This window comes from Mobula hypostoma, chromosome 20 (assembly GCF_963921235.1).
Source record: "Mobula hypostoma chromosome 20, sMobHyp1.1, whole genome shotgun sequence".
Lineage (NCBI taxonomy): Eukaryota > Metazoa > Chordata > Chondrichthyes > Myliobatiformes > Myliobatidae > Mobula > Mobula hypostoma.
Genome location: NC_086116.1, coordinates 33,133,888 through 33,158,863, shown reverse-complemented (window position 1 = coordinate 33,158,863; position 24,976 = coordinate 33,133,888). Strand labels below are relative to the sequence as shown.

The 24,976-nt window shown below is 41.4% G+C and overlaps 1 protein-coding gene across 1 annotated transcript in view; it reads left to right on the top strand.

Annotated features, from left to right (window-relative positions):
• mapk12a (mitogen-activated protein kinase 12a) overlaps positions 1 to 24,976 on the top strand; it is a 110,867-nt gene that overhangs the window by 50,312 nt on the left and 35,579 nt on the right. The window contains exons 4-6 of the mRNA XM_063072623.1: positions 9,367 to 9,478; positions 16,689 to 16,718; positions 20,369 to 20,416. Coding sequence (XP_062928693.1) covers positions 9,367 to 9,478; positions 16,689 to 16,718; positions 20,369 to 20,416 — 190 coding nt within the window. The remainder of the gene's footprint in view (positions 1 to 9,366; positions 9,479 to 16,688; positions 16,719 to 20,368; positions 20,417 to 24,976) is intronic.

Sequence of the window (24,976 nt, the reverse complement as noted above, 5' to 3'; positions counted from 1 at the left end):
ACATAGACGCTGAACAGACATGAATTTGACAGCTGGAGAATTAAAATTTGTTTAATTAAGTAGTCTGTGAAAAAGACAGCCTCATGAACGAAAACCACAAAACCACCTGCTCATTGATGTCCTTTAAGGACTCACGTCTGCCAGTCTTACCTTTGTCCTGGTGATAACTCCAAATTCTCAACAGCGTTAACTGGCTTCCAAAGGGTGTCAGTAATCCACGTAGTTCAAAGGGAAAGGTAAAGTCGAGTCTATAGTCATCTGCACAAGTACATCAAAGTTCAAAGTAAATTTATTATCAAAGTACATATATGTTACCATATACAACCCTAGGATTCATTTTCTTGCGGGCATACTCAATAAATCCGTGATAGAATAATAACCACAACAGAATCAATGAAAGACGGCACCAACTGGCTGTTTAACCAGTGTGTAAAAGACAACAAACTGCAAATACAAAAATAAAGAAATAATTGTAATAATAAATAAATAAGCAATAAATATCGAGAACATGAGATGAAGAGTCCTTGAATGTGAGTCCATTGGTTTTGGGACCATTTCAGTGATGGGGCAAGTGAACTTGTCCCCTCTGGTTCAAGAGCCTGATGGTTGAGGGGTGTTAGAGTGAGTTTTTTTTTGGGTAGATGATTTGTTTACACTTAAATGACTTTGGCCACCAGACTTCTATTTGACAAAATACTGTGGATTGAGTCCACAACAATGCGCTTCCTAAAAAGGTGTGAATACCAGAAGCTTCTGATGCTGTAGTTTGACCTGATGCCGTAGTTTGACCTGATGCTGTAGTTTGACCAGATGCTGTAGTTTGACCTGATGCTGTAGTTTGACCAGATGCTGTAGTTTGACCAGATGCTGTAGTTTGACCTGATGCTGTAGTTTGACCAGATGCTGTAGTTTGACCTGATGCTGTAGTTTCGAAGACAGTATTATTTATACATTATAAATATTAATTATTTTCTATGTTAGCATGGGAAATGCCAAATAAATGTATTGTGGACTTAACTTGCATTCCTAAAGGCTGTGGATACCAACCCAGATATGTTGGTGTTGGAAGGAAAGGATGGTGTGATATTTTGTATGTAGCTTCAATAGGAAGCATTGTCTATGCATTGTCTATAACTTTTTAAGTAGCGATTGCTTTTGTGTTTAGCATATAAATATTGAGTCCACATTGAGAGGCAGACCTTTCTGCGGAAAGTGTCTCCGTCAGTAAGATGCCTGCTGTACCTTGTTGTGTCGAATAAAGAAGCTGCTTTGTATCTACCAGTGGCTCTGTCTCTCCAGTGATTTCATCCACGGTGCAACAAGGGGTAATAACTGTTCCTGAACCTGGTGGTGAGAGTCCTAAGGCTCTTGAACCTTTTTCCCGATGGCATCAGCGAGGAGAGGGCATGTCGTGGGGGTCCCTGATGATGAATGCTGCTTTCCTGCAACAGCGTTTCATGTAGATGTGCTCAGTGGTCGGGAGGGCTTTACCGTGATGGATAGGCCTGTATCCACTACTTTTTGTAGGATTTTCCCTCCAAGGACATTGGTCTTTCTGTAGCTTCTTACATTCCTGTGCATTCAAATTCTGCCACTATCTGTAAGGAGTTTGTACGTTCTCCCCTTGACCATGTGGGTTTCCTCCAGGTGCTCTGGTTTCCTCCCACAGTCCAAAGACATACGGGTTAGTAGGTTACCATACCAAACCATGATACAACCAGGGCAATAACAATGGCAACAAATATTGCTCTTACCAGTAATGCCCACGTCCCTGAACCAACAGATGAAAAATACAATCAAGAGGAAATCTGCAGATGCTGGAAATCTAAGCTACACACACAAAATGCTGGAGGAACTCAACAGGCCAGGCAGCATCTGTGGAAAAGAGTAAACAGTCGATGCTTTGGGCCGAGACCCGTCTGCAGGACTCGTGTCCATTGCAGGCGGTGCAGAGAGAATCCCGAAGTGTGGAAGTGACTGGCCTGGCGACGCCAGGTACCTCCTCATGGCAGAAAGCATGGTGTGCAGGACGCAGTGGGAGAAGCAGCCAATTGAATGTGAGTTCCTGAGGTCCTCAGAGGGACCGAATCGAGAGGCTTGAAAACGGTTCAGGAAGCGATGTGGCACAAGATGGCGGCAAAGACATGTTCCCAGGAAGGACATGTGGCTGCAGTAGCGGGTCTGGGTGAGCACGTGGTCCAAGAGTTGGAGGGCAGCGGAGATCACAGAGGGGGAGCAGTAAGAGAGGGTTTCACTGAACTCCCGTCGAAGAGAAGATTTAAACTTCAGGGCAGGCATCCCTGGAAGAGATTTCACAGTGTAGTAATCAAATCACGAACAAAAGAAAATCGGCAGATGCTGGAAATCCAAGCAACGGACTCAAAATGCTGGAGGAACTCAGCAGGCCAGTTCTTACTACAATCAATTGAAACACCTTGATTGCACACAGGTTTATATATAACTAGGACTTCTCAAATGAATTGGTTGCACCAGTGATGATTTGGTGTGTCATATTAAAGTGGGTGAATACTTTTGGAACAATTATTTTGTGTTTTATATTTGTAGTTAACTTAGATCACTTTGTAGAGATCTGTTTTCGCTTTAATACGAAAGAGTCTTTTTCTGTTGATCATTGTCAAAAAAGAAACAAATTAAATCCATAGTGATTCAATGTTGTAAAACAATAAAACATGAAAACTTCTAGGAGGGAGTGAATACATTTTACTGGCACTGTATGTCATGCTTTTTTATAGCTCTTTTATTGTGGCACCAATACAATGCAATACAGAAAATTACTACAGTACTGTGCAAAAGTCTTGGCCACCCTAGCTATATGCATACTGTATATGTGTGCTGAGGACTTTAGCACAGTACTGTGTTTGTCACATGGAACTGAGAGCGAGTTTGTAAATCTGGTGGGAGCAAATGATGTTGGGAATGGTGAGAGTAGAGTGCCATGGGAGGGGTGTGAGATAGGTGGCAGAGAAGGAGCCCTAGGGATGGGGGGCGGTGCAGGTACAGACACACCCAGGCCTGACACACCAGGCAAATTCATTTGATTCCAAACAATTGGTGTATTGATCACTACAGAATGTCTCTCTGGTGCTTCCCATTCCATCCCCTCTCCCTTCCCCTTTACCCAAATATAGTTCCCCTCTCCCTGCCCCCTTCCCACTCTCAGTCCTCAATAGAGACCCGTATCAGAATCAGGTTTATCGTCACTCACATATGTCAAGAAATTTGTTTTTTTTTGTGGCAGCAGTACAGTGCATTACATGAAATTACTACAGTACTGTGCAAAAGTCTTAGGCTCCCTAACTATATACATGTACCTAAGACTTTTGCACAGTACGGTATATCCAGAAATGTAAATTACATTTGTGTTCTGTTGATTATTAATTAAAATTGCAAACCATGTAGGCATTTACAATTTCTTTCTTTGTTCTCGATGGGAAAGCGTTCAGTTGATATGGCTGTCAGGCTGCTCCACCGCACAACTCATCGGCTTGGCATCCGTTCAATAAGTGCTTACAAAGAGGAACTGGCAAAATGCAATGTAGGGACAGGATCCTGTTGAACTGGACTAGGTCACTTCCTTTTATCACCATCATTATGCGCTGTGTCATATGACGTGGGTGATCATGGCCTACGACCTTGATTATTCTTGGCAAGTGTTTCTACAGAAGTGATTTGCCGTTGCCTTCTTCTGGGCAGTGTCTTTACAAGACAAGTGACTCCAGCCATTATCAATATTCTTCTGCCTGGTATCAGTGGTCGCATAACCAGGACTTGTGACATGCACCAGCTGCTCATATGACCTGCTCCCATGGCTTCACGTGACCCTGATCGGGAGGGGTGGGGATCTAAACAAGTGCTACAGCTTGCCCAAGGCTAGCAGAGGGAAGGAGTGCCTTATAATTAAATAGCAGTACAAAAGCAGGGGGAAAATACTGAGGTAGTGTTCATGGGTTCATTGTCCATTCAGACATCTGATGGTAGAGGGGAAGAAGCTGTTCCTGAATTGCTGAGTGTGTGTCTTCAGGCTCCTGTACCTCCTCCCTCATGGTAGCAATGAGAAGAGGGCATGTCCTGGGTGATGGAGGTCCTTAATGATGGATGCCACCTCTGGGCTACTGAGTCATGGAAAGAAAAACATGTAGATTCATAAAATAGGATTTTAGAATCTTTTTCCAAGGCAAAGGAATCTAAAACTAGAGGGCAGACATTTAATTAAGAGGGGAGGTAATTAAAGAAGATCTGAGGGGTAAGTTTTTCACATGGTTGGTGTTAGTCATCTGGAAGGAATGGCTGGAGAAACCAGCAGAGGCAGAGATTTTTTTAAAACAAAGTAAACTTTATTCATAATAAATTACTTACACGAATAAACTGTTCCATGCCTTTTTCATTCTTTACATACATGGTCAATGCTTTCTGTACAGTTCTATTACATTCAAACACATTAATAGCTCTGTTGTAGCACATGGAGTGTTTGACGATCTTTTTTATAAAAGGGTTCTTTATTTTGTGGCTGCCTGCAAGAAGGTGAATCCCAAGGTTGTGTAGTGCATACATACATTGATAATAAATGTACTTCCGGCTTTGAACTTTGTTGCCACTCACGTGGCCCTCTGGGGTGGGATAATCGAGGGGCTTCCTACCCCAGCCAGCCCCTCCCTCTCTAGTAGGAGAAGAACCCCTCACTGTGGTCCTTCCCCAACGAGCCCTTGCCGTGTCATTGCAGAACACCAACCTTCAGTGTGTGTCCCAGCACATCCCCCTGCAGCCTGCAGTCAGATCATTACAACTAGCTAAGGCAATTAGATAGGAAAAGCTGAGGGAGAGACGGGCCTAACGTGGACAAGTGGATTTAGTGTAGGTGGGCACCACAGCCAGCGTGAGCGAAGTGGGCCAAGAGGTCCCATTTTTGTGTTAGAGTGTGATCCGATGATCTTTCTAGGAAAAAAAGTGAAGCAAAAGTGGTACATAGATGGGGTGGAGGTACACAGGCTGCTTTGCAAAACAGAAGACTCAGAAAGTCTGGGATAATAATTCTATCAGGTTATATTGGATGCATACAAACGATCCAAGGATAATTGAAGAAGGACTCTGCAATCAATTTTCTGACATGTGAAAGCGCTGAGGGGGGTTATAGTGGGAGGTTTTCATAAACCAGTTGTTCATGGACAAACAGCATTTCTGGCAGGGTGTCAGGTGGGCAGGCAGGATGGCTCTGAGTCACACTTATTTAGAGATATCCTGTGGACTAGGCTCTTCTGGTCCTTCGAGCCACACCGCCCAGCAACCCCCAACAATCCCGATTTAACCCAGACCTAATCACGGGACAGTTTACAATGACCAATTCACCTACCCGGTACGTCTTTGGATTTTGGGAAGAAACTGGAGGACCCGGAGAAAACCCACACCTTCCACGGGGAAGACATACAGGGACTCCCCACAGAGGACGCTAGGATTGAACTCCAAACTCCAATGTCCAGAGTTCTAATAGTGTCGCGCTAACTGCTATACTACTCTGGCGTATTGGCCAGAAATTGCCCTCAGGAAATGAGTGTATGATCTTGACATCATTGATATCCTTTTGGAGTCAGCCCCGACATAGACCACAGTTGATGATCCCTATCTGACTGGGCTGCATTGTTCCCTCTAAGCTGTGCAGATGCGCAACCATGCAGTAACTGAAATGCTCCCGTGCACATAGCCTTTGTTGCCACGCAGTGGTGGAATTTTCTTTTATGTAATGTTAATGTAATCTTGGAATTATGGTAATATAATTTTGAAATATATGTTAATATAATTGTGAAATACCCTGTAATTAATTGTGTTAATGAATATAATCTATAAGTTTTCTAAATAATAAACATACCACAACCTTTACTTTGAAACATTTTAGAGCTTCAATGTATTTATACAGTCCTGCCAAAGGGTTTCGGCCTGAAACATCGACTGTATTCTTTTCTTAGATGCTATCTGGCCTGCTGAGTTCCTCCAGCATTTTGTGTGTGTTGCTGGGATTTCCAGCATCCACAGATTTTCTCTAGTATGTGATGTATTTATACTATCTGTGCTTCAAGTTACTACTCTGTTAGAATTGTAACAATAAAAATAGAATGGAATTTGGTAGCTTTTTGTTAATAAACCGCCAGCACGCTGAGCACCAACGCTATAATAGGCATTTACAAAACAAGTATTTAAAGTGGCCATGCAGTTTTCAAGCCATGTAAAAAGTTCCTGCTGAGAGCAATGGTCGGTCCATACAGTTATAAAAAAATGAGATGGAACGTTACTGGGCTGGCCTTAAATGGTCTGCTCAGCAAAGTACAAATTACTCATTGGGATTGCAGAGGGCATCAGATGAGGTGCTTCCAGTGACTTGAAAAAATATTCAATGGGCTGAGTGGCCTATTTCTGCTTCTACAGTACTTTGCAAATATCTTCGGCGCACACACACACGCACACGCACACACACACACACACACACACACACACATATATATGGTGTATATATACGGTTGAATATTTTTTCAAGTCACTGGAAGCACCTCATCTGATGCCCTCTGCAATCCCAATGAGTAATTTGTACTTTGCTGAGCAGACCATTTAAGGCCAGCCCAGTAACGTTCCCTCTCATTTTTTTATAACTGTATGGACCAACCATTGCTCTCAGCAGGAACTTTTTACATGGCTTGAAAACTGCATGGCCACTTTAAATACTTGTTTTGTAAATGCCTATTATAGCGTTGGTGCTCAGCGTGCTGGCGGTTTATTAACAAAAAGCTACCAAATTCCATTCTATTTTTATTGTTACAATTCTAACAGAGTAGTAACTTGAAGCACAGATAGTATAAATACATCACATACGAGAGAAAATCTGTGGATGCTGGAAATCTAAGACTTTCGCACAGTACTGTATTTGTCAACGTGGAGCGGAAATCAAGTTTGTAAATTAGATTAGATTAGATTAGATTATGAGGACACTCAGTCCTCGTTTTTTTGTCATTTAGAAATGCATGCATTAAAAAATGATACAATGATACAATTCCAGTACGATATCACAGAAACACAAGACAGACCAAGACTAAAACTGACAAAAAACACATAATTATAACAATGCAAAGCAATACCGTAATTTGATAAGAGCAGACCATAGGCACGGTAAAAAAAAGTCTCAAAGTCCTGATAGCCCCAGCATCTCACGCAGACGGTTGAAGGGAGAAACTCTCCCTGCCATGAGCTTCCAGCGCCGCAAACTTGCCGATGCAGCATCCTGGAAGCACCCGACCACAGTCCGACTCTGAGTCCGTCCGAAAACTTCGAGCCTCCGACCAGCCCTCTGACACCAAGCACCGAGCACAATCTCTGCCGAGCGCTTCGACCCCAGCCGCGGCCGCCGAGCAACAGGCAAAGCCAAGGATTCGGGGCCTTCCCCTCTGGAGATCTCGGATCACACAGTAGCGGTGGCAGCGAAACAGGCATTTCAGAAGTTTCACCAGGTGTTCCTCCGTGCTCTCACGTCTGCCTCCATCAAATCAGAATTGTGCACAGCCTCCTACTTGACAGGTAACAGCTATTCATCACCGGAGAGGTCGTGCGCGCTGCGTTGAGCCGCCATCTTCTCCTCCTGCCGACTATCTGCCGGGAGCAACAGATATTGGAAGAGGCAAAGGTGGAACATCACAGGAGGGGTGTGGGACAGGTGGCAGAGAAGGAGTGCCAGGCACAGGTGCAGACACACCCAGCCCTGGGACACCTAGCAAGGTCTATTGATTTATTGGTTTAATGATCATTACAGAATATCTTGCTGGTTCTTCCCGCATCCCGCATCCTTGCCTCTCCCTTCCCCTTTTCCCAACCATGATTCCCTGCCCCCTTCCCACTCCCAGTCCACAATAGAGACCCATATCAGAATCAGGTTTATCATCACTCACATATGTCATTGTTTATTTTTGCGGCAGCAGTTCAGTGCAATGCATAAAATTACTACAGTACTGTGCAAACGTATTCGACACCCTGGCTAGATATATGTGCCTAAGACTTTTGCACAGTACTGTATGTCTTATGGTCTTATGATTTGGATAAATACCAGAATCATTAGATTATCTATTGATTATTGCATCCTGTACGAGTGTTTTACACATTGGGCTTGATTCTGTTTAATGCAAAATTACCCTCAACTGTAAAGTTAACATTCTTATCAAATTTTATCCTGTGAGATACAATAATATTATTAAAACAAAACAAGTTATTTTCTGTCAAGTAAATATGCTGGCGATAAATTAATAAAATGAAAGTTTGATCCATCAAAAATTGACTCACAAACAATGAATCTGTATTGAACTCTGAATTAGAAAGCTTTGAAAAAATAGAATTGATATGACATGTTTCGAAATTTCAATTTCCTGCACATTAGCTCCATTTTTAGAAGTTTCTTTTACACCTAAAGTCTCCCAGTCTAAAGCAACTACTTAATTTATCCCGTGCTGTGACTAGGACAGAGGCTCCCAACCATTTTTATGCGATGGACCCCTACCTGCCATTAAACAAGGGTTCAGTGGACCCTTGGTTGGGAACCGCTGGACTGGGACATGGCTCGGGGAGAAAAGACCCCTTGAGCTCCTCAGATATTGATACTCAAAACCTGACAGTGGTTGGGTACAGGAACCCCTGACCTATTTGTTGCAGTTAATTGAAACCGCTCAAAGACTAAACACGGGAGTTGACACTGTATGACGCACCTTCCACAATAACAAAGTTCCAAAGTTGAAGAAAGTACATTGGATTTGTTATTAAGAAACCAACAAAGGTGAAAATCTTATAACGATATAATGGTACTAAGTGATCAAAGAGCAAAGTTAGCGATCTTAAGCATTAGCATAATAAAGAAATTAACATTCTTAATAGTGGTCTCAAGCTAAAATTAGCACTCAGCAAAATATATCGTCCCTGGCTCTCATTCTCAACTTGACTAAACTGAACTAGAAACAAAGCATGAATCAGAATCAGGTTTAATATCACCGGCATGTATCATGAAATTTGTTGTCTTTGTGGCAGCAGAACAATGCGGTACATAATAATAATAAAATGTGAATTACAGTAAGTATATTAATATTAAATAGTTAAATTAAATAAGGAGTGCAAAAAATATAAATGGAAAGTGTAGTGAGATAGTGTTCATGGGTTTTTGGGTGTGTAACTATGCTAATTCGCTTCCATCAGGCCCCAACACACGAGACAAATTACCCATGATAAACATGCAACACAAAATACAATACAGAAGGACAGAAAATAGATACATGGTTCCTACACTGTTTTATATTGATGCTACGTTTATAATTTTATTTTGCTTGGCAGATACTTGGTCATGCCGTTTATGGGAACAGACCTCAGCAAACTAATGAAACATGAGAGACTGACTGAAGATCGGATTCAGTTTCTGGTATACCAAGTCTTAAAAGGCTTAAAGGTCAGTTTCCACCTTTATCATTCGAACTACATAAATGTAAGAGTAACTTGTAATTTGTTTTAAAATGATTAGTTTAAAGTACTCAGTATATCTTCAGTACAGTGCAAAATGCCTTAGACACACACACACACACACACACACATATATATATACACTATATACACACACACACACATACACACACACACACACACACACACACACACACATATATATATATATACACACATATACATAGCTTAGGTGCTTAAGGTTTTTTCACAGTCCTGTATTTATCAATGAGAGTGAGTTTGTAAATCTGGTGGGAGCAAAGCATGTTGGGAATGGTGAGGGAGGACATGGGATTGTTGGCAGAGAAGAAGTGCCGGTGGGGGGGGATGGCTAGACACGCCCCCCCCGCCCCCCCCCCACAGGTGCAGACACACCCAGCCCTGAGACACCAGGTAAGGTCATTTGATCCCAAACAATTCATTTATTGATCATTACAGAATGTCTCTCCTCCCTCCCCACCCTCAGCCCGCAATAGAAACCCATATCAGAATCAGGTTTATCATCACTCACATATGTCATGAAATTTGTCTTTTTCATTGTGGTAGTAGAATAGTGCAATACACAAAATTACTACAGTACTGTGGAAAAATGTTAGGCACCCCAGCTATATGTATGTGCCTAAGACTTTTGCAAAGTAATGTAGATAGTTGGTTGGGACAGTAATTATCATCTAATGGTCTGGTTCTAGTACTTTACCAAATGACTTGGTAGTTTGAATCATGTGAAGTTTTCCTTTTTCAACAAGATACAATTAAAGAGTAATCAGCAAAAAGCATGTGTCAGAATAAATCTGATTTGTTTAGTGTTCTAGGAATGAGTGGACAAAGTATTTATTACCCTGAGCAGGGTCTTGAATCAACCATAGCAGTGCCTAGAACAGAAGGACTTCAGAATGTGTTTAATTACAGCGAAGCAACACCCCAATTTAATTCTTCTCCAGCCTTTTACTTTTCCCGCACACCTCGCTTCACCTGGCACCTCCCAGCTTCTCCTCCTTCCTCTCCCTCCGCCTGACGTCTTCCCCTTCCTTTCGGTGATGTTTATTCTTTTGCATAGAGGATGCCTGATCTGCTGAGTTCTTCCAGCATTTTGTGTGTGTTGCACTTTAATTTAAATACTCCCATCCTTGTGTTCAGAATCTGTATTGTGATAGTCACCTGCAATCTTCCATATGAACTGTGTTCTTCCAGACCCAGCACCTCAAAAAAATTGATTTTAACCCCCCCCCCCCAATCCTGGTAGCAATGCCTTCTGCTGCGAAGCACATCAATAGCATTTCTTACCTAAATTTCTCTGCTTCCTTCTCTTGGCGTTGTGTCAAATTTTATTTTATAACACAATACCAGCACCAGCCTAACCGCTATCAAGGACATATGTAGAGAAAGGTTCTGGGAAAGGACCAGTAACATCATGATGGATCTCACCCAACCCACTCATGGACTGTTTGTGCCACTGCTGTCCGGGGGCAGCTACGTAGCATCCACACCAGGACCATCAGACTCAAAAACAGCTGCTTTAACCCAAGCAGTAAGACTGATCAACACCTCCACCCACTAATTTCTTCTTTTTTTTTTAATTTTATTTTTATTTGGATAAGGAATTCACAAATATCATGTACTTTTTTCACACATATAACCTTTTCCATTTTTTTATATGTATAAAACTACAATTATTTATACATTCTTAAGTACACATTGAGATGATATAAAAGGAAAATAAACACTTAAATAGATAATTATGTACTGTGGTAAATCTAACCTATTAGGCTAAGTAATGGTATTAGTTGTTAAGAAAAATGGTAATAATAGTTTCCATATAACCCTTCTGGACCATTTCCACTGGTCCAAAATGTTGTATATAAGCCTATGTAACAACCATTGTAGGTGTTTATATCCTAATTTGTTCGTGCTTGCTCCTGCCCGCAGACATAATTATCCAATCCCTATGTACTTATTTACTTAATTTTTTCATTTTTTTATCCCTTTCCCAAATCCTTCCCTTTACTAGTGTTACTTCTCTATTTTCCAAAAGAAAACAAAAAAAAAAGACATTTAGGCTAGGGGTGCTTACGTTAGCAATATTACTGTGTTGATGAGAAGAGCAGTATAAATCATTAGGAGAGTCATCTAAAGTCTGCTCGCATTGGGATTATATATTCAATCCATTTATTCCAGATTTGATAAAAATTTTTCTTTTTGAATTCTCAGGGAGTAAGTCAACTTTTCCATTTTAAATATTTCCAAGATAATTTCGTACCAATCTTCTAATGTAGGTGGTATTGGATTTAGCCATTTTCTAGTGATTGATTTCTTACTTGCCGCTAAGAGGGCCTGCAGCAACTTTATATCTTCCTTCTGTTCAAGAAACAATACATGCCCCAAATAGAGCGTCTCAAAGTTCAGAGGTATCTGGGACCTAAGTACCTTAACTAATGTTCTATGAATACCTTCCCAATATAGACTTAATTTAGGGCAATCCCAGAAAATATGAAAATGATTTGCCTCCTTGGAGCCGCACCTTCTCCAACACATCACATTTGTATCTTTATATTTTTCCTGATATGGGGTCTTGAAGTATCTTATAATGTTTTTCCAACAATGTTCTCTCTAAGTCAAAGAATTAGTCAAGGACCATTGAAAGCTGCAGATTTTCCCCCAAGCCTCCTCTGAAAGTACCAACCCCGCTTCTTTCTCCCACTTCTCTTTAATATACAGTGTATTTACATTTTTAGCATGGGAGAGTGCATTATATAATCGAGAAACTGATTTACTAGGTATTGAACTGCAAGCCGAATTCAGAATCTTGAAAAATTCTAATTCTACTGTTGATAGGTCTGTATATTTACAACTCTGGTTAACATAGTTTCGTACTTGAAGGTACCTAAAAAAGTCATTATGTTCTAGGCCATGTTTGTCCTGCAGGATTTGGAAACTTTGTAATACTTTTTTATCTATAAATGAGAGGTAGGTTGTAAGACCTTTCTTTATCCATAGCTCAAATCTTTTATCTCCTCTGTTGGGAAGGAATTCGGTATCTATGCACATCATTTAAAGCATTTTAACATGTTATTAATTCCACATGAATTAACCACCTTCTGCCATACTTTTAATGTAAGATTTATCCAACTGTTTTTAAATTTTTCCAACTGGGCCATCAATCCTTTGTCAGCTATTGAGGCCTGTAGAGGAAAACTGTCAACTAATCCAAATTCTATTTCCTTCCATCTAGCCTTATATTCCCTATTACACCAATATAACAGAAGGGTTATCTGTGAGGCATAAAAATAATTTCTCAGGCAAGGAAGAACCATACCTCCTCCTTCCTTCCCTAACTGTAAGGTGTTATATCGAATTCTAGGTTTCTTTCCTTGCCAAATGAAGCAGGAAATCCATTTGTCCCATTCCCTGAATTGATTATCATCCACCTCCACTGGTAAAGTACGGAAAAGATACATAACCGAGGAAGAATATTCATTTTTATAGTATTTATCCTTGAATTTAAACTTAAAAAGGGGATAAGATTCCATCTATGCATATCTGCTTTTATCTCTGAGATTAATGGCCCATAATTTACCTGTGACAGTGTTGAAAGATCCTTCGGCAGGGTTATTCCTAAATATTTTAATGATTTAGCTTCCCACTTAAGATCGTACGTATCCTGCAATTTTTTGGATGGTGTATAATTTAGGGACATAACCTGCGTTTTCTTTACATTTATTTTATAACCTGATATTTTCCCAAAGTCATCCAACAGTGTAAACAATCCTATAAATGATTTTTCTGGTTCACTCAGATAGACCAAAACATCATCTGCGAATAACGCCATTTTCTGTTCAATCCCTGCCACCTTGATACCTTTTACGATTTCGCTCTGTCTTATTAGTTGGGCAAGCGGTTCAATATATAGCGCAAAAAGGAGAGGAGAAATTGGGCATCCCTGTCTAGTGCCTCTCTCTAAGATGAAGGAGTCAGAGAGGTCCCCATTTATCTTAATTCTGGCTGTAGGGCTGTCATATAGAGTCTGAATTACTTTAATAAACTTTTCTTGAAAGCCCACCCACTAATTTCACCACTACTTTATTATTTCCTGTCAGTCATTTTAAGTACAACACAGTGTCACTTCATGGACATACAATCAATCTATAGTACTGTGCAAAAGTCTTAGGCACATATAAAAAGCTAGGGTGCCTAAAACTTTTGCACAGTACTGCATTCATCAATGTGGAGCAGAGAGTGGGTTTAAGAACCCATACCACCAGGTTCAGGAACAGTTTTTACCTCTCAGCAATCAGGCTCTTAAACCAAAGGTGATAACTCCGCACATCTTCACTTGCCCCCATCATTGAAATGTTTCCACAACCTATGCGCTCACTTTCAAGTACTTGTCATCTCATGTCCTCGATACTTATTGCTTATTTATTCATTTTTTTTTAGTATTTGCATAATTTGTTGTTTTTTGCACACTGGTAAAACACCCAAGTTGGTGTGGTCTTTCTTTGATTCTGTTATGGTTATTATTGCATGGATTTTTGAGTATACCTACAAGAAGATAAATCTCAGTGTTTATTGTGGTGACATATATGTACTTCGTTAATAAATTTACTGTGAACTTTTGAACTTTGATTCAGCTAGAAAGGGAGCAGAAAAAATTTACAAGGATGTTGCCTGGATTGGAGAACTTGACCTACCAAGAGAAATTTGATAGGCTGGGTCTGTTTTTTCTAGGGCATAGTGACATGATAGAGGTATTTAATACTATTAAAATCGACATGATGGATATCTACAGTCTGTTTCCCATGGTAGGGGTGTTTTAAACCTGGAGATCATAGGTTTAAGGTGAGAGGGAGGAGGTGTAAACAGGATCTAAGTGGTAACATTCTTTCACACAACAATCTGGAACGAACCACCAGAGGCAGCGATGAGGGCAGGAACAGTAACAACTTTTAAGATGCACCTTGACAGGTATTTGAATGAGCAAAGCATAGAAGGGTAAGCAAGCAAATGTGATTAGTATAGATAGGCATGATAAGGCCATATGACTATAAGACACAGGAGCAACATAGGCCATTCAGTCCATCGAGTCTTCCACTATTCTATTATTCTATCATGGATAATTCTTTATCCCTCTCAATCCCATTTTCCTGCCATCTCCCTGACTAATCAAGAACCTGTGACCCTCCGATTTGGGGGTCTGATGCCCTTGTTGACATTTTCTGGGTGGGTGATATGTTAGTTTTTGTGCGAGGGAGGAGTTGGGGATTTGGGTCCTGATGTTCTTCTCGGTGTTTTTTCCTTGTGGGCGATCTGTTCGTTTTTTTGTGCGCGAGGGAGGGGTTGGGGGTTTGATGTTCTCGTTGCTTTTTCCCCATTGTGGGCGATATGTTAGTTTTTGTGCTGGGGGGTTGGGTGTTTGGGGTTTACAAGTAGACATCCATGGCTTTTTGGTATTTCATGGCTATCTGGAAAAGACGAATCTCAGAGATGTATTCTGCATGCATACTTAGATAGTAAAATGAACCTGTGAACCTTTAAATATAATCAATGGCTTGGCTTCCACAGTCGTCTGGGCAATAAATCTCATAGATTCACTATCCTCTGGCTAAAGAGATTCCTGATCACCTCTGTTCTAAAGGGAAAACTCTATAGACCGAGGCTGTGCCCTTTGGCCCGAGACTTTCCCCCACTATAGGAAGTATCTTCCCACATCCACTTTAACCAGACGTTTCAATATTTGGTAGGATTCAATAAGATTCCCCCTCATTCTTCTAAACTCCAGCAAGTTCTGGCCCAGAGCCATTAAACACTGCTCATACGTTAAACCTTTCATTGCTGGATTCATCCTCATGAATCACCTCTGGACCCTCTCTAATGCTAGCACATCTTTTCCTATGTAAGGCACCCTTATCTGAGAGTTTCTTAGATGATGGTTGGTATAGGCAGATGGTGAGCTGAAGGGTCTGTTTCCAAGCTGTAAAACTCTTTGACTCTATTGCCTTTGCACTTTCATGTCCATCCACCATCGCAAAGTCTGCCTCCTGAAGCCACTGGCTTAATGGATCAGAAAGTTTCTTGCACAGTGAGTTGTTCTACTGTCTAAAAAGTGGGTACACATTCAGATAAGAGGCAAGCAGACTTTCTGCCCATCTAATTAATCCTGGAAATCCCCAGGATTTTCACATTCTAATATGATGCTAATATTTCCCTCTGTAATTCCTGCCATATCTTTTTGAGGCTTTACGTTACTGTGACTAGGAATTGTTATCAAATATAAATAGTCTCTTATCAAGAACTAGAACTTTTCCTAAAGATACTTTGAACTTGTAGGCCTCCATTGGTCACGTTTAACTATGGATGTTGCGTCCTAGTTGTTTAGATATGCAAGCCAGGGCAGTGTGATATGGAGAGTAAGCTGTTACCCATGTAGTTGGCTCCCCCTCTCCACACAGCTGATGGACCCAAAGGAACGGCAGAGACCAATACAGTTGGCACCAGCAGAATCGCAGATGTTGCCAGTCAGCGTTGAACTCAACATAGGACTACCTTAGATATTCCAGCTCCAGATTTATCCCTCGGGGTTTACTCCCAAAGCCTTCTCAGTGAGTGGGTATAGTCACAAGGCAGCGGAGATCTGAGATCAGAGTTTTCCTTCTCCTAGATGAGCTGCCAACCACAGCTGATGAGCCCCACCTGCCCAAAGTGACTGGTTTTAAGGCACCAGTAACCTTCTGTTGTCCCTTCCCCTGTCAGTAGAAATGGTTCTGCCAGACTTAGTGGCTAAACCACGCATGAAGGCCAGGTGCTGGACTTGGTCGTCAGAGACTATTTGACACGCACATCATTGGGAGCATCTAATAAGTGGTGGGAGCTTGTCCCCATTACCACCCCTGACTATAACAACCTATACAATATATACAATACATTTGAAAATAATGCATTAGTTTGCAGCTCCCTCACAAATTCTTGTCATAAGTTCTAATGAACGTGTTAGATGAGCTAATGTGTAAAATGAATTCTGTCTACAAAATATATAAAATCTTGGTAAATTAAGGTACGTGAATCAGTTTTAGTAAACACTGATTACTTATTTCAGAAAAGACGAAATCTCTAATTGGAATAAGTGTGTCTTTTCTTTATTTTAAAGTACACTTTTTTTTTAACAGTACATCCACTCTGCCGGGATCATCCACAGGGTAAGCCATTCTGTCGTATTTCATGTTCTGATATAACAGAGTGAGTTCATTGTTCATAATTGTATATCTTTATACATACATTACAGCAAGTAATGTGTGAAGGTGGGGGGAGGAGGCTTCAGGGCTTTGATGTTTCTGTCATTCATTCTATGGGGTCTCTTGTTTCGTGGATGTCTATGAAGAGTACGAATTTCAGGTTGTATCCTGTATACATTCTCTGAGATTAAATGAACATTTGAAGTAATGAAACTTGTCGAAGTATCATGTTTGGTAAAATACACAAGATCACTAGATCACTGCTACAAATCTGACAATCTGGGTTGCATTACAAACTTTGCAATATGTGAGCATAAAGAGTTAAGCTCCTTCTCTCAGGTTCTCTAAAGCACCACTGGAGCCCTAATGAGTTGCGGGGAAAACTTACCATTTACTGAATCGCACACTAACGAAAGTCCATATCTCAGACATGTCCCAGTTATGTGCAGGAGCCATAGAACTGCATTCTGTTAGCTGATCTAATGTGTAAATTCTTTCCACAAAATATATCAAGTATAGAGAAAGTAAAGTACCCAAAGATAGTTTTAGCTAATAAGTTTCATAAATTTAGTAGTGTCTTTCACACTGTGGCTTATTGCTAGTTTAGAATTTACAGTCAGGAAAACCCAGCGATGCTTTTACCTTCTGAGGAGGATGAAGAGTGCTGGAACTTGCACATCTATACTCACATCATTCTACCGATGCACAGTTGAGAGTATCCTCACAAGCTGCATCACTGCTTGGTACGGAAACTGCAGCGGAGAGAAAGGCTCCACAACAGGGTAGTCAAAGCTGCCCAATGCGTCACCAGTGCCAGCCTACCCACTATCAGGGACATATCTTCAGAAAGGTGCCTGAAAAGGACCAATAACATCATGAAGGATCCCACCTACCCTGCTCATGGACTGTTTGTCCCACTCCCATCAGGGAGGAAGCTATGAGGCATTCACGCCAGGACCACCAGACTCAAAAACAGTCACTTTCCCTAAGTAGTAAGGCTGATCAACACCTCCACCCACTAACTCCACCGTTATTTTATTAGTTCCTCTGTGTCACATTAAGACTAGTGTCACTTTATGGACATATAATCAATCTATGTGTATAAGCTATCTTATGTATTTATATTTATTATGTGTTTTATTATTATTATTATTGTGTTCTTTGTCTTGTGTGGGTTTTTTTGTGGTACATCAGATTTGGAGTAACAATTATTTTGTTTTTCTTACATTTCTGTACAGGATATGACATTAAACAATTTTCAATCTTGAATACAGAGGTATAGATTTAACTTGCAGGGATTGTATTACAACGTATTTTCTTTGAAGGAGTAAGTTGGTGCTTAAGACATGATTTTCTTCAAAGGTTCAAAAGTGCAATTTAATGTCAGAGAAATGTATACAATATACATCCTGAAATGCTTTTTCTTCACAACCATCCACAAAAACAGAGGAGAGCCCCAAAGAATGAACAACAGTTAAATGTTAGAACCCCAGCGAGCGGGGAGACATAACAAACAACTCGCTGGTTTACGATGTTAAAAGTCTGTTACGTCGTTTTTTTCAAGCTCCGTGCCCGAAGATCGCAAAGATCCCGGTCTCCAGGCACACAGCAGATATCCCAACTCCCCTGACGACACACGGGTCTCCTGTCGTGACACCAACCCTTGATCTTCCCGTCTCCAGAACCCTGAGATCTTAGGCTTCCGAATTCGATTATTAGGCCGAGCCTTTGGTGTGCCGAACAATGCCCAGTTGTGGAACCCTGGGAGTGGGTCCCATTCCCACAAAGAACCGAAGTCAGCATTGAACTCCAGGTCAGGGTCTTCAAAACAATCCCGAAAGGGAAAAATAAAGATATTAAAGATGGAAATTGACAGAAGAGCAATTTGCTTTAATCTGGATTAAATGGACTCACATTAAATGAGCCCAGGGAAATTTTACTCAATGTCAGTAAAGTTTGACATTTGCTAGATTCGTTGTATTTGTTACCAGCAGTGTTGCATCCAGAGGTGCCAAGGAAGATCACTTTCAAGGGGGCTTTGGAGGCAGCAGCACCACCTCATTCACTTTACAGCCATTCTCCAAGATATAAAGCCCACCCAACAGTGTGGTCTTTTGTTGACACACCACAGAGCCTCCAATGTGATGATAAGGGCCAAGTGTTTCATAAAGATCCAAAGCTCCTATTTTTGTTGGACAGAATGGCCAATCAGCACCTGCCTGAAAGTTGTTCCGTTGTCATGTTTGCTTTGGTATTAAAAATAAGGGATTCTGCAGATGCTGGAAATCCAGAGTGACACACACAAGATGCTGGAGGAACTGAGCAGGTCAGGCCACATCCATGGAAATGAATAAACAGTCGACGTTTTCGGCCGAGACCTCTCTTCAGGACTGAGAGAAAGGGGGAGGACGCCAGAATAAAAAGGTGGGGGGAGTGGGAGGAGGTTGGCTGGATGGTGATCAGTGAAGCCAGGTGGGTGGGAAAGGTAAAGAGCTGGAGTGGAAGGAATCTGATAGGAGAGGAGAGTGGACCATAGGAGAAAGGGAAGGGGGAATGGCATCAGGGGTTGGTGAAGGGAAGAGATAAGAGATTGTATTATCAGTAATGAGATGCTGACTAAATTAAAAACTGAGGCTGTGGGTTTTTACATCTAGGAAAATGGTTGCCAAAAATTAATATTGCAAACACATAAAAGTACCAGCCATCATTCTTGCATCTGAAACAATGAAACTATTTGAAACTTGTTATTTGAGAACAATCTGAACAGAAACCAAGCAGTTAATAGTCTATAGTATACTTGTTTTAAAATACCTGACTCAAAATGTCAGTTTCTGGTTATGTGTAGTTATTGGAATAGCCCTCAAAACTGTTCCAGATCTTTAATCTGGACCTCGCTGTAAAAATCCTACACATTTTTCAATATGGTGCTCAAAGTAATCTATCTTTGCAAATGTTGATTGAGGAATAAGTATTAGCCAGGCCTCAGGTATATTTCACCTGTTTTGGAACTAATGCTGTGGGATTTTTAATGCCCATTTGAGGGAGTAGACTGGGTTTTGCCTTTGCATCTCGCACAGAAGACGTCATTCCAATAGCAAAAGACTCCCTTTCTACTGAACTAGGATGTCACTAAATATTTGTGCTCACCTCTGAAGTGGAGTTTGAGCCATTATCTCCATGATTATGAGAAGAGTGCACTGCCTAGAGAGCTAAGAGTCTCTGCCCAAAATGTCAACTGTTTATTCCTCTCCATAGATGCTGCCTGACCTGCTGAGTTCCTCTAGCATTTTGTGTGTGTTGCTTATATTTCCAGCATCATGAATTTATGCAACTTTGAGATTTGTCTGCTTACAGGCAGCCACAAAGCAAGAAACCTGAAAGGACCCAATTTTTAAAAAAGGCAAACACCCAATGCGCAGAGAGAGAAAACAAAACACAAATTGCACAAACAGTAAAAGCAAGCAAAGGCATTCAGAACTAATTTGAGTCCATAGATCCGAATCCCCAGAGCAGCTGGAGTAGGCCCAAAGCCTACTTCTGGTTGAAAATCTACATCCCAGGAAAGATCTGACTCCCTGAACTAACTTGAGTGTGTATAATTGTTCTGTTATTAGGATCTTAAACCCGGGAATTTGGCAATCAACGAAGACTGCGAGTTAAAGGTAAGCTTGATATCTGATTTAAATCGGCAAAGCTGTTGGGGCAGTGAGCAGTTTAGAAAATACGGTAGTTCAGAAGAATCTAGCTGACTTTGAAGAAGATTAAGGAACACACATCAAAGTTGCTGGTGAACGCAGCAGGCCAAGCAGCATCTATAGGAAGAGGCGCAGTCGACGTTTCAGGCCGAGACCCTTCGTCAGGACTAACTGAAGGAAGAGTGAGTAAGGGATTTACTCTTCCTTCAGTTAGTCCTGACGAAGGGTCTCGGCCTGAAACGTCGACTGCGCCTCTTCCTATAGATGCTGCTTGGCCTGCTGCGTTCACCAGCAACTTTGATGTGTGTTGCTTGAATTTCCAGCATCTGCAGAATTCCTGTTGTTTGAAGAAGATTAACTTGCATTTACTAAGTTCTCTGGAATTTAGAACGATGAGGTGATGTAGGGTCCATGTTGAAAAGATGCAATGTCAAGGTGAAGAGTTTAATGTAGTCTCTGAATGTTGGGGGAATAGAGAAGGACCGAGTTGAGAGAAAGGTTATGATCCAGAGGGTTGTGCAAGTTTGAATCTCTGTATCTAGATACTTGTTGATTGTTAGTCATTCTAGGCTGGCATTGATAAATTTTGGACAGCAAGGACATACAGTGCCATGTAAAAGTATTCAGCCCCCAACCCTTTGTTCTCATAATTGAGTATTACAACCAGCGATTTTGATCAATTTAACTGAGAATTTTTATTTGTGAATCACATGTTCCTTTTTTTCACAGTGGATCCCAAAAAAGAGGGAAAATTGTAAAACATGAAAACTAGAAATTCAAAAGCTGAAATGTCAGCACTTTAGAAGTTTCACCCTTTTTGCTCAGCACTTAGTCGAACCAGCTCTCGCAGTTATTACAGGCTGTAGTCTTTTTAAATGCATCTCTATTAGCTTTGCACAATGTGACGGGGCAAGATTTGCCCATTCCTCCTTGCAACATTGCCCCAGCTGTGCCAGGTTAGTTGGGGAGCGGCAATGGACAGCAATCTGGAGGTCTTGCTGGAGATAATTGATCAGTTTAAGGTCAGGGCTCTGACTGGGCCACTCAAGGACATCAAGTTTCTTCATTTGAAGCAATCTTGTTGCTCCCCAGCAGCGTGCATTGGGTTGTTGTCCTGCTGAAAGGTGCAGAATTAGATTTACACTACACGTACCGCTTAGTGTTGAGGCCAAAAAGTTCCACTTCAGTCTCATCCGACCACAAGACCTTCTTTTTTCATCATTACAGTATCTTCTAAGTGATGCTTTGCAAAGCCTTTACAGGCAAGGAAATGCTTTTCTTTTAGCCAGGGCTTCATCCTTGCCACTCTGCCATAAATACCCTTTTGGTGCAAGGCCTTTGAGATTGTGGAGGCGTGAACATCATCTCCATTTGCAGCCGCTGACTTCTGCACATCACTCAGAGTGATGTCACAGCAGCCTCTCTTACAACTAACATCCTCCTCCTGCAACTAAGTTTAGAGGGGCAGTGTGGCTGTGGGTTCATATGTTTTCCACCTTTTCATGATAGACTGCACTGAGCTCTGAGGTCTATTTGGTACCTTTGAGATGATTTTGTACCCTTCCCCTGATTTGTGCTTCTCTATTATCATTTCTCTGACTTGTCTTGAATACTCTTTTGACTTTGTTCTGGTTTGGTCTGTTGAAAATCTACCATACTGTTGGACCAAACAGAGAGAGTGTGTATCTATTTAGGCGGTCCTCCAATCTTCTACTTCAATAAACTGGGTGAGTTGGAAAAGTAATATGCAGTATTGCACCTGAGGAAAGTTAGCATAGCAGTAATGAAGGGGATAAATACTTTTTCCAGTCACACAATTTTGGTTTTTTATTTTTCGTAAATTGTTGCCAGATTTTGGAACTTCTCTTTTGATTTTACATGATGCACAGTGTTTTGTAGATAAGCTCAAAAGTCAACATATTTCAAATTTAGAAAATGACACAGTAAAATGTGAATTTAGTTGCAGAAGCTGAATACTTGTTCAAGGCACTGTAAAAGGAAACCGAGGTAATGGACGAGGTACAGATCACCAGAATGAGAGAGCAGGCTACAGAAATTGTATTGCTAGTTCCTACATGTTTTTCTGTGTTGTTTTTAAATCTGTCGTTTTCCAAATTTGGTACCTGGCTTGCTATCTTTAATCACTACGTCTGCAATGGCTGTATCTCTCTCTCTCTCTGTTTGAAACTCTTTCCCTGCAGATCAAATCATTACACACTGCATTGAGCTAGAATAAGGTAAAAAAATAACAATGCAGAATCAAAAGTGAAGACTACTGAGAAAGTGCAGGGGAGCAAAATGAGGTAGATTGTGATGTCAAGAGTCTGTCTTATCGTACAAGTTTCATCTGGCTGTATTCATGTAGGGTTCGATGACAATTAAAGTTGAACCCGAACTTGAAGAGGTCTATTTAGGAATCTGATAACAGCGGGATAGAAGTTGTCCTTGAGCCTGGTTGTTCATCCTTTCAAGGTTTGTATCTTCTGCCTGATGGGAGAGGGAAGAAGAGAGAGTGTCTGGGGTGGGTGCAGTCTTTGACTATACTGCATAGACAGAATGCATAGAGGGGAGGCTGGTTCCTGTGATGTGCTGATGTCTTGCGGTCACGCGCAGAGCAGTCGCCGTACCAAGTCATTATGCATTCAGACAGGATCCTGTATGGAGCACAGATATAAATTGGTAAAAGTCAACGGGATCATGCTAAATTTCTTCAGCCTCCTGAGGAAGTAGAGGCACTGGTGAGCTTTTGTGGCCACGACATCTACATAGTTGAACCAGTTCCAGTTACTGGTGATGTTTACACCTAAGAACTTGAAGCTTCTAAACTTGTCAACCTCAACAACACTGATCTATACAGGGACACATGCCCTGCCCCTTTCCTGAGCAGCTCTTTTGTTTTACTGATGTTGTGGGAAAGGTTGTCGTCATGACAACTTATCATTAAGCTCTCTATCTCTTATCTATACTCTGACTCATTGTTATTTCAGAAACGTCCCACTCAGTTCAAGTTTAATTGTCATTCAACCATACATGAATGCCCATGAATACAGCCAAACGAAACAGCGATACTCTGGAGCCAAGGTACAAAACATAGTACCAACAGTCACACACAGCACAAGGCACATATAACACAAATAAGATGGCATTAAAACAGGGGTCCCCCAACTTTTTTGCACCGCGGGCCAGTTTAATATTGACAATGTTCTTGCGGACCGGCTGAACGGGGGGGTGGGGTGGAGGGTTGTTCAAGTAGGGTTAAACTCACTTCAACATGTCATTTACAGTTAGGGTTGCCAACTTTCTCACTCCCAAATAAGGGACAAAAGTGGCTGTCAAATCCTGGGACACTTTACCCCAGGAAAGACTACCATGACCATGAAGCCTTGCGCGGGTACATGTGTGCGCATGTGTGTACGTGCCAATTTTTTCCCCACAAATCGGTTTTGCCTTCATAGAAAACCATAGAACCACAGAAACTACAGCACAGAAACAGGCCCTTTGGCCCTTCTTGGCTGTGCCGAACCATTTCTGCCTAGTCCCACTGACCTGCACACGGACCATATCCCTCCATACACCTCCCATCCATGTATCTGTCCAATTTATTCTTAAATGTTAAAAAAGAACCCGCATTTACCACCTCGTCTGGCAGCTCATTCCATACTCCCACCACTCTCTATGTGAAGAAGCCCCCCCCAATGTTCCCTTTAAACTTTTCCCCCCTCACCCTTAATCCATGTCCTCTGGTTTTTTTCTCCCCTTGCCTCAGTGGAAAAAGCCTGCTTGCATTCACTCTATCTATACCCATCATAATTTTATATACCTCTATCAAATCTCCCCTCATTCTTCTACGCTCCAGGGAATAAAGTCCTAACCTATTCAACCTTTCTCTGTAACTGAGTTTCTCAAGTCCCAGCAACATCCTTGTAAACCTTCTCTGCACTCTTTCAACCTTATTTATATCCTTCCTGTAATTTGGTGACCAAAACTGAACACAATACTCCAGTTTCGGCCTCACCAATGCCTTATACAACCTCATCATAACATTCCAGCTCTTATACTCAATACTTCGATTAATAAAGGCCAATGTACCAAAAGCTCTCTTTACGACCCTATCTACCTGTGACGACACTTTTAGGGAATTTTGTATCTGTATTCCCAGATCCCTCTGTTCCACTGCACTCCTCAGTGCCTTACCATTAACCCTGTATGTTCTACGTTGGTTTGTCCTTCCAACGTGCAATACCTCACACTTGTCAGTATTAAACTCCATCTGCCATTTTTCAGCCCATTTTTCCAGCTGGTCCAAGTCCCTCTGCAGGCTCTGAAAACCTTCCTCACTGTCTACTACACCTCCAATCTTTGTATCATCAGCAAACTTGCTGATCCAATTTACCACATTATCATCCAGATCATTGATATAGATGACAAATAACAATGGACCCAGCACTGATCCCTGTGGCACACCACTAGTCACAGGCCTCCACTCAGAGAAGCAATTTTCTACCACCACTCTCTGGCTTCTTCCAT